Source organism: Vombatus ursinus, unplaced genomic scaffold (assembly GCF_900497805.2).
Source record: "Vombatus ursinus unplaced genomic scaffold, bare-nosed wombat genome assembly UNPS02005286.1, whole genome shotgun sequence".
NCBI lineage: Eukaryota > Metazoa > Chordata > Mammalia > Diprotodontia > Vombatidae > Vombatus > Vombatus ursinus.
Genome location: NW_020945064.1, coordinates 6,753,850 through 6,763,811, shown reverse-complemented (window position 1 = coordinate 6,763,811; position 9,962 = coordinate 6,753,850). Strand labels below are relative to the sequence as shown.

Genomic DNA, 9,962 nt, shown 5'->3' with positions numbered 1-9,962 from the left:
TGTGTGTGTGTGTGTGTGTGTGTGTGTGTGTGTGTGTGTGTGTGTGTCCCCACACACACTATATTGTTGTACACATAGGATCCACTGGGCATGGTGGGGGGATGAGGGATCTTTGTAGTTCAGGGATACCTCTGAGTCCACAGCCGGTGGCGGCTGCTTGGGGGTGGAATGTGCTCCAGGTCGGTGAGGCGCATGAAAGGCCGGTGAAAATAGTGCAGCTGGAGAATGCAGGCAAGGAGGAAGAAGCCAGGGATGAGGATGCTGTAGAAAAGCTTGGACACGCTGAACTGCTCCAGCCCGAGGTCTTGTAACCTGCCAGGGACAGAGAAGTGAGGCACAGACCCTCGCCAGCCTGCACGTCATCAGAGAAACCCTCCCTACTTCCAGACAAGGACTAGGAAACTCACTATGCCTACCCCCTAGCTGGGGTCCTCACTGTTCCTGTATAGAATCTGGGAGAACCTTCCCATCCCTGCATGCCATCATGGAAACCTTCCTTGATGCCCAGACAAGAACTAGGAGACCCTCTATATAGTGTGTAGACACTAGCTGGGGTCCTCACTGCTCTGTACAGAAAGAACCTTCCCATCCCGGCATGCCAATGGGGATAGATGCTCACCATCCCAACAACCCCATCCTGATGACCCTCATCTCTGCCTTCACCCAGTCTGGGAGACTGTCACTGTCCTCACCTACCAACTATTCCCACATGTCATCAATGAGAACTTCTCACCATCTGGAAGACTCTCACCAGCCCCAAACTCCAGCTGGGAAGTTGTCATTATCCCTGACTTTACTAACCTCATCCAACACCTGGGAAACCAGGAGGGCAGAGCCATGGGGAAAAGTAGGAGCTCTCCCATAGCCCTAGAGTAGACCTCTAGTCAACTCCACAAAGCCTAGATGTGGCAGTTGATGACAAGTGACAATTGATCAGTGCTAGTCCTGGACATAGGGGCTTGTGCTAGATGTTGGGTGATCATACTTGGCACCAGATGCCCAACTCAACGAGGCAACAAGGGCTCACTCAATCCTGCAGGTCCAGGAGCCCTGTATCTGCTTAGCATTGGGACAGAAACGTCAGCTCAGAACCAGAGCCTCTTATACCAACCAGGAGCTGGAGGGCCACATGAGCATTGGTCAGAATGGCAGTGCCAGCCACTCTGACCCTACGTACATGAGGATGGGCATGGCCTGAACACACACACACACACACACACACACACACACACCCCAGAATAGCTCAGGCAGGCACAGGGAACAGCACATTGAAGACCCACAGCCCAGCCCCAGTCAGGGCAGCCTGGGGGGGTCACACCAGCAGGACTTACTGCTCATCAGTGAAGCCAGTTAGATTGCGCCAGTACATGGGGAAATCCTGGAACTGGAAGGTGTAGACAGCAATCAGCACCAGCATTGTATACGCCACCACCAGCCACCAGAACACTTTCAGCAGCTTGCGCCAGAGGCTGTAGTAGACCTGTAAGGTAAGGACATAGTGTCAGGCTGGTGGAAGTCCCACTGCAGAGACAGTGCAAGCATGTGGCCCTCAGGTTGGGGGTAGGGTGGGGTGGTAGAGAGGGGCGGGAAGCTCCATCCTCCTGGGGCTACAGACTGACAGACGAAGGAGAACCACCATATCCTGGCAGCCAGCACCAGAAGGGCATGCAGGAGATGGGGCCACCCTGCTCTGACTCTTACTCCCACCATATTTGTGGACCATACTTGTGAAAACCAACTCTGTCCACAGTGGCCAGATCCTGAGATCCTGAGAGAGAATTCCCTCATCCTGACTTTTTTATTTCCTTTCTGGGTGGTTTCCCTGAGATTCCGTCTGCAATGGGGGTGGGAGCTCCCAGGGGGCGCAAGGATTCAGATGCTGGACCTGGGAGCCCTGGCTAGTGAGTGAATTTGCTTGCCCACTGAAAGGCAGAGGAGGGCTGGGACCCAGGGAACTTGTAGTGAGTGAGGCAGAGCAGGCCAACGGGGGGAAGACAAAAATGGGATCACTGCCCCCTCGGCCGTGTCACCTGGAAGAGAGTGAGGCAGAGCAGGAAGAGAAACATGTAGACAATTTTGTAGACCACAAGGCGCCCAGCAAAGCTGACTACGATGAACATGCCCGCGCAGACGTAGATCCAATACTTGGCATAAAAGTCTGTCACCAACTGCCCCATCTTCTTGAGTAACACCCGGGTCCGTGTGTGCTCTCCTGGGAAGGGGCAGGACAAAAATGAAGCTGGTAGGCCAGAAGAGCTGACCAAGGGGGTGCTGCCCACCCAAACGGAACAAGGTTTCCTTCTCCCTCACAAGCTCCCCATCCATCCATTCATCAACAAACACTTATAATGTGTCCACCCTACACCAGGCACTGAGAAAACAGAAAAATGAAACAACCCCTGCCCTCATAGCACCTACCTCACAGGGCTGTTGTGACAATTAAATAAGATAATATTTGTAAAGTGCTTACCACAGTACCTGGGGGCAGCTAGGTGGGCATACAGTACTGGGCTGCGAATCAGGAAGACTCATCTCCCTGAGTTCAAATCTGGCCTCAGACACTTACTAGCTGGGTGACCCTGGGCAAGTCACTTAACCCAGTTTGCCTCAGTTTCCTCATCTGTCAAATGAGCTGGAGAAGGAAACGGCAAACCACTCCAGAATCTTTGCCAAGAAAACCCCAAATGGGGTCATGAAGAGTCAGACGCAACTGAAACAGCTGAACAACAATAAAATAGCACAGTGCCTGACACATAGTAGGTCCTTAATAAATGCTTGTTGCTTTCCCTTCCCTCTCATGGCACTAACATTCTAACAGAAGACAACCTTTATGGGCGGCTAGGTGGTGCAGTGGATAGAGCACCGGCTCTGGAGTCAGGAGGACATGAGTTCAAATCTGGCCTTAGTCACATAATACTCACTAGCTGTGTGACTCTGGGCAAATCACTTAACCCCAATTGCCTCACACACACAAAAAAACCAACAACAATAATTTAATTAAATAAAAACAAAGAAGAAAACCAAAAAATTATTAAAAAAAAAAGAAGACAACGTGTAACCAGATAAACACAAATTATCTACAAAGTAAATACAAAGTATGTACTAGCAACTGAGGGGGAGAGTCAGAAAAAGGTCCCTCAAAGTGTGGGTGATCCTTGATTTGAGCCTTGAATATTGATGAGACTTGGCAACTGATTGGGGGAATATGAGGGGAAAGCAGAAGATGGAGTCAAGAATGAGGCTGGATGACTTGAAAGATGCCATTGGTTTAAACAGAAACAGGAACATCAGGAAGAGGGTGGGGTTTGGTGAGAAAGATCATCTTGAGTTTGAGAAACATATAAGATATCCAGTTGGAAATGTCCAACAGGCAACTGGTGATGGGGCAATGGAGCTCAGACTAGGGCTAATCTGGAAATCACCTACATATAGAGGAAAGGTGAACCCACAGAACTGCTGAGATTATTTTGGTCATGCCACCTCCTTTCCCCATGCCATCCTACTTCTAACTACATTCCTGGGCTCCTCCCCTGCTCCCCCCTCCCAGAGCCTCATTAGGTGTCTAGATCCCAAATCTCATCACTATGCCCTCTGGGTATGGAACTAGTACCCAAAGGACCATAGGTCTATTCCTTCAAGATACTCATGGGTTTGATCCTATCTGGTCTGGTTTCACAATAGTGATGATGATGTAGTTCCTTACAGTTGTAGAGAGCTTTACTAGCTGTCCCCTATACACATCATACCTCCCACCTTCCTGCCTTTGCACGTGCTATTATCTCCAGTGCCTGGAATGAACTCTTTCCTTACTGTCACCCCTTAGGGATCCCAGCTTCCTTTCCTGTCCCCCCTAGTCCTGAGTATTCTCTTACTTGAAATTGCTTTGTATTAATAAACTTCCTATTTGCCCATCTATGTACATGCATCCCTTCAGTAGAACGCAGGCTCCTAAAGGTCTGGTTTTGTCTTTGTTGGCTATCCTCAGCACCAAGGACAGTGCCTAGCACAAAGTGGGTACTTAATCAATGTCTGTTGAATTCCACTGAGTTAAATTTTATGTAGAATCTAACTCATATTAGCCCCTCAACATTCCTGTGAGGGAGGCAGGGCAAGTATTCTTATCCCCGCCCCCCCCCTTTTTTTAGGCAATTGGGGTTAAGTGACTTGCCCAGGGTCACACAGCTAGTGTCAAGTGTTTGGTCTGAGGCCGGATTTGAACTCAGGTCCTCCTGACTTCAGGGCCAGGGCTCTATCCACTGCGCCACCTAGCTGCCCCCTTTTATCCCCTTTTAAAGATGAGGAAACTGACTCTCCCAGAGGTTGTGAATTGCCCAAGGCTGTTAACATGTTCCTGCCTCCTAGACCATACTCATCTCTGTGTTGAAGTAGAATTCTAAATCGAGAGCTGGAGGGGACCTCAGAGACCATCAGTCTAACCTTTTTATTTTACAGATGAGGAAACTGAGACCCAGGGAGGTAAAGTCACTTGCCCCAGGTCACACAGTTACTAAGTGTCAGGGGTGGGATTTGAACCCATATCCTGTGACCCCAGAGCTGGTGTTCTTTCTGCTGTACCCCACTGGATCATATCTAGACTCCTTTAATCAGACCTCCTGCAAGGGCATTTATGGGAGAGTTGCAATCCAGCTCTGGAAGATGGCAGAGCTAACCAAGACCTTGAAATTGACCACTGGTCTCAGGTTTTCTAGAACAGAAGACCCTCTCTGGGCTGTAAAATGAGGGGGTTGGACAAACTAAAAGACCTCTAAGGCCAGCTCTGACTTCTGTGCTGTCCTCCTCCTCCTCCATAGCAGCACTTGGCATATCCACGATCTGCCTGGAGTCTCAGGCCTGGGAAGGGAAACTTGGCCTCTCCCTCACCCTCTGTCCCTAATTGTCATTACTCCTGACCCTCCCCCCAATGTCAGGGGGTCTTGGCTGGGGTTAAGTCTTCAGGGGCTGTGCCCCTTGAGCAGCCCTGCCAGAATCTGCCCCCAGGCCCCCACTCACCAAACTCACTCACGGTGACCTCTTGGAGAGTGGCTGGGGGCTGCTTCTTCTTCAGAAGCTTCTCCTTCACAAACTGGCGCAGCAGGAGCCAAAAGGTCAGAGTGCAGAGCAGCTAGGGAGCCAGGAGAAGGGGAAGGGTCAGTAGAGGAATGATTAGATCCTCTGCAGCCCTTCCACAGTTCCCACCACTAGCAACCGTCCTTCCCAGTGTCCCTGTGGACTTGGGGCCTGAGGCCAAGCTGGGGAGCAGGATAAGAGTGGAGAGGGAAGCTGGGAAAGAGGATGAGGGTGCCTCCTTCCCCCAGAGACCAATTGTGCCCGAGGTGAATGTACTCTTTCCCCCACTTCTTTCTCCTTCCCCTCCTTCTCTTCTCCTCCTTTTCTTTTTCTCCCTTCCCTTTCCCTTCCTTCCCCTGCTCCCCTTCTCCACCTCCTTTCTTCTTTCTTTCTCCCTCCCTTCTCATCTTTCTCCTAATCCTTCCTCATTCTCTCCCTTCTCTTCTAATGATCAGACACAGAACCCAGAGGTACATATGCACTTTTAGGGGCACACCCTAAGAATTCACACATGACTCATACATGCACATAGGCCTGTACACTCAGTACATATACGTTCTCCCTTCCCCATCCTCTGGGGCACCCATGATGATAAACACACTGACATGCCCATATATACAGTGACCCACCAAACAGCCCTGCCCACAGGGATGCCCAGAGGGTAGGCACTAACCATGGCACCCAGGTGAAGGCAGGGATAGCGAGTGTGCTCCAGCCCCAGCTGGTGCAGGCTCATGAAGCCGATCTTCTTGGGGAGTTCGGGCTCCAGGTCCATGGCCCAGACGTACTGCAGGCTGCAGAGGGCCAGCCCATAGAGCAGGATAAAGGGGGAACATAGCATGGCAAAATGGTGACGGCTCCGTACAATCCAGATGAGGCAGGCCCATAGCAGCAGGACAAAGGTCAGCCAGCTGTGGTAGGTGATGCTCCACACCTGGACACCAGGGAGGCCAGAGGCCAGGAGGGAATGAATGGCTGGGGCCAGCAGCCTCTCCTGGCCCCTGACTATGAGGTTAGTGAGAGGGGCAGGGGGCCTGAGGATCAGGTGGCTACAGTTAGAAGGGTCCCATCAAGACATCAAAAGAAAATGGGAGACCAGAAAAGTTGGGCAATTTGCCCATGGTCACAGAGTAAATAAATAGTTAGTGGCAGAGAGAGGCTTTAAACCCAGGTCCACTGACTCCAAAACCAGTGGGCAGAGTAGCAGAGACCATCTTTGCACACAGGGGATGCCAAGGTGAGAGGGAAGGTCCCTGAGTGTCCTCCCGCTTCAAGCCTTCAGGAGATATGCCATCTTCCTTCTCTTGAGCAGCAAGGAAATTAGTGGAAAGAGTTCTAGCCTGGGACACAAGAGATCTGGATTCTCATCCAGGCCCCTGCCTTCTAACTATGTGCTCATGGGTTAAGAAATTTCCCCACTCTGGGTTTTGATTTCCTCTTCCGAAAAATGAGGAATTTGGAAAAGATAGAAACATTGATTGGAAAAGATGTCTAAGGTCCCTCCCAGCTCTGACAATCTCTGTTCTAAGGTCCCTCCTAGCTGTGACATTCTCTGTTCTAAGGTTCCTTCCAGGTCTGACATTCTCTGTTCTAAGGGCCCTCCCAGCTCTGATATTCTCTGTTCTAAGGTCCCTCCCATCTCTGACATTCTCTATTCTAAGGTTCCTTCCAGGTCTGACATTCTCTGTTCTAAAGGCCCTCCCAGCTCTGACATTCTCTGTTCTAATGTCTCTTCCAGCTCTGATATTCTCTGTTCTAATATCTCTTCTAGCTCTGACATTCTCTGTTCTAAGGTCCTTCCTAGCTCTGACATTCTGTGTTCTAAGGTCCCTCCCAGCTCTGATATTCTCTGTTCTAAGGTCTCTTCCAGCTCTGACATTCTGTGTTCTAAGGTCCTTCCCAGCTCTGACATTCTCTGTTCTAATGTCTCTTCCAGCTCTGACATTCTGTGTTCTAAGGTCCCTCCCAGCTCTGACATTCTGTGTTCTAAGGTCCCTCCCAGCTCTGACATTCTCTGTTCTAAGGTCCCTTCCATCTCTGACATTCTTTGACAATCCATGCTCTTAGTGCCTCAGTACATGACATTCTCCGTACTATGGTCCTCCCAGTTCTGACATGCCATGTTCGATGGTCTCTCCCAGTTCAGAAATTCTAAATCCTCAGGTCCCTCTCAGCCACGATACTTTAGGATTTGATGGCATTAGCAGTCGTCTCTGGGCCATGGGCACCATCTGGCACCATCCATTCTGGTCTCCTCCCTCAGCTCCTTACCATCATGGCAATGAGAGCACACACATAGCTCTGGTTCATGATGACATGGCCAAGGGCATGCAGGGGTGAGGTCTCCCTGGGTTCAGCATGATGACTCCCTAAAAAGAGATGCAGATTGAGGGGGGCCGGTCAGAGAATAGTGCTCCTCCAACGTGGGCTATCCACCTCTTCCCTTTCCCCCCTCCCTCCATGACCTTGGTCCCCACCCTCTATCTGTGCCAGTGCCTGGAGGGAATCAGAGTCGGCACTCAAAACCTAATAAGAAAGAGAGACCCAATGAACCAAGTACCCCCCAATTTGAGCCAAGGTAAAGTACTTGTGTCCTCCTATGAGCTACCTTCTCACAACTGGATAAAGGGTACAGATTAGCCATGGAAATATAATTTCCAAACAAAATTAAGAGGTGGAGGAGGGGACCAGGGCAGAAGGAAGGAAGGAAGGAAGGAAACAAGCATTTATTAAATTCCTACTATGTGCCAGGCACTGTGCTAAGCAAATGTTATAAACATTTTCTCATTTCTCATTACAACCCTGTGAGTTAGATGCTATAATTATCCCCATTTTACAGATGAGCAAACTGAGGCAGACAGCAGTCAACTGATTTGGCCAGAGTCACACAGCTCTAAGTTTCTAAGGCTGGATTCAAATTCAGGTCTTCCTAACTTTAGATCCAGCGCTCTATCCACTGCAACACCTATCTTCAGGGAGTAGAGAAGCAGACAAAAAGGGTGGCGAGTAAGAAGGGGAATGATCAGGGTTGAGGGGAAAGAAAGGAAGGGAAGAGAAGGCAGGGGAGTAGAGGGAGGGGAGGGCATGGGGAGAGGAAGCAGATGGGCAGAAGGGCAACAGGAAGAGATGGAGGAGGAAGGAACAACTGTGCAACAGGATTGCTCTTCAGAAGGGGAGAAAGAGACCCCCAAATGGTATAAACAGGAAGGAAGAGTGGCTTCTTCCCTGGAGCAAACCTTCTTTCTCTCTCTAGCTCAGTGGGCAGCTTAATGAAGGTTAAAGAACACCCCACCCCCAGCTCTTCCCAATCCCTTCTGGCCTGCCCACCCTCTGGCCACAGGAGGCCTCAGGGCCCCATTCCTCCCTGCGGTCACGAGACACATGCAGTGGGAGGGCATGGGAGCGGGTGACCCAGAGCATGGGATGGGTCCAGCCAAGTTCAAGCTGGAGTCTGCTTGGAGCCTGGCAGGGAGCCAGGCCCGAGGGAGGAGGCTGAATATTCAAAGAAACTTCAGAGCTGGGTCGCTTGGGGCAGCAGAAGCTCCCTCCACTGGCGGCAGCCTCCACACTCCCTGAATGGCATCTCACCTGCAGGTCAGGGGCTCCCTGGGCTGCCTGCGGGTTTCTAGATATGGGAAGGAGTGGAGAGAGGCAATGGCCAGCACCATGCAGTGGGAGATGTAGTGGCTTTGGAGTCAGGGAACATAAGTTCAAATCATGACCCTGCTCCTTGCTACCTGGGAGACCTTGAGGAAGTCACTTTCTTCCTCTGGAACTCAGTTTCCTAATCTGTAAAATGAGGATGTGGGGACTTCCAGCTATAATGATCAGATGTCTGGAAAGGAAGGAGAATAAGAAATGTCGGGCAAGAGAGGCCAGAATCAAGACATGAATGGAGTAACAATGGAAAGCCAGCATTTTAAGGTTGGCAAAATAGCGTGCAAATGTTATCTCACTTGACTCTCAAAACAACTCTGGGAGGTAGGTGCTATCATTATCTGCATTTTACTGATGAGGGAACTGAGACAGACAGAGAGTCACTAAGAGGCCCTGCCCCGGGGCAGAACCTCTGACCCCGGAGAACAGCGCTCCCCTTTCAACACTGATGGAGATTCAGGCTACACCTGCATCAGCATGATCCAACCACCAGGGGGCAGACGTTCTCAACCTGCTGTCCCTGCAAAGGAGTCAAGTTTGGGAGTAATTTATACATATAACTCTTACAAGGGAAGGACTGGACTTCAAACTGGACAGAGTAGACAGCAGCCCTGTACGGCGATCAGGAGAGGGTCTGGGGAAGGCCCTCCTGCCCACCAAATACCTCCCCAATTCCCTCTTGATATCTCAAATCTTCTTCCTAGGGACTCCCAGTGCTTTGCATAGACTAGGTATTTAATAAAGGCTTAACAAAATTCATCCCAAGCAGGGCTTAAGGTCAAATTCCCCTTGGAATAGGTCTGGGCTTTAATTTTCTTATCTATAAGAAGAAAAGGGAATATTTTTTTAAAAAAACAAAATGGGGGTGGGGGGAAGGATGAGATGGGGAAAAAATCCGGAACTCAAAACCTTGTGGAAGTGAATGTTGAAAACTAAAAATAAATAAATTAATAAAATAAAATAAAATTTAAAAATTAAAAAAAAAACTTTTTAATTAAAAAATGAAAATTTTAAAATAATTTTTTAAAAATAAAATAAAATAAATGAAAGGGACTGATGAGTTCTAAGGTCCCCTTCCAGCTATAATTTAAAAGATCCTACAACAGGAATCATCTCCTTTCCTGAGCAATGGAATCCTCATGCAATCCTTATGACCAGATGGAGAGATGTGAGCCAGATGATGATATAATTAGGTGGATGAATGAGCTGACCCGAAGTCGAGTCAATAAGGGCTCGTG

General features: G+C 49.6%; 1 protein-coding gene across 2 annotated transcripts in view; it reads right to left on the bottom strand.

The window, feature by feature from the left end:
• The window catches only part of PIEZO1 (piezo type mechanosensitive ion channel component 1), a 169,787-nt gene that overhangs the window by 38,715 nt on the left and 121,110 nt on the right, over positions 1–9,962 (bottom strand). For both annotated transcript variants that reach the window (XM_027846483.1, XM_027846491.1), the window contains exons 11-16: positions 7,339–7,436; positions 5,741–6,001; positions 5,011–5,122; positions 2,031–2,212; positions 1,332–1,480; positions 130–312 (exon numbers count right to left, since the gene is read on the bottom strand). In XM_027846483.1, the coding sequence (XP_027702284.1) occupies positions 130–312; positions 1,332–1,480; positions 2,031–2,212; positions 5,011–5,122; positions 5,741–6,001; positions 7,339–7,436 (985 nt within the window). The remainder of the gene's footprint in view (positions 1–129; positions 313–1,331; positions 1,481–2,030; positions 2,213–5,010; positions 5,123–5,740; positions 6,002–7,338; positions 7,437–9,962) is intronic.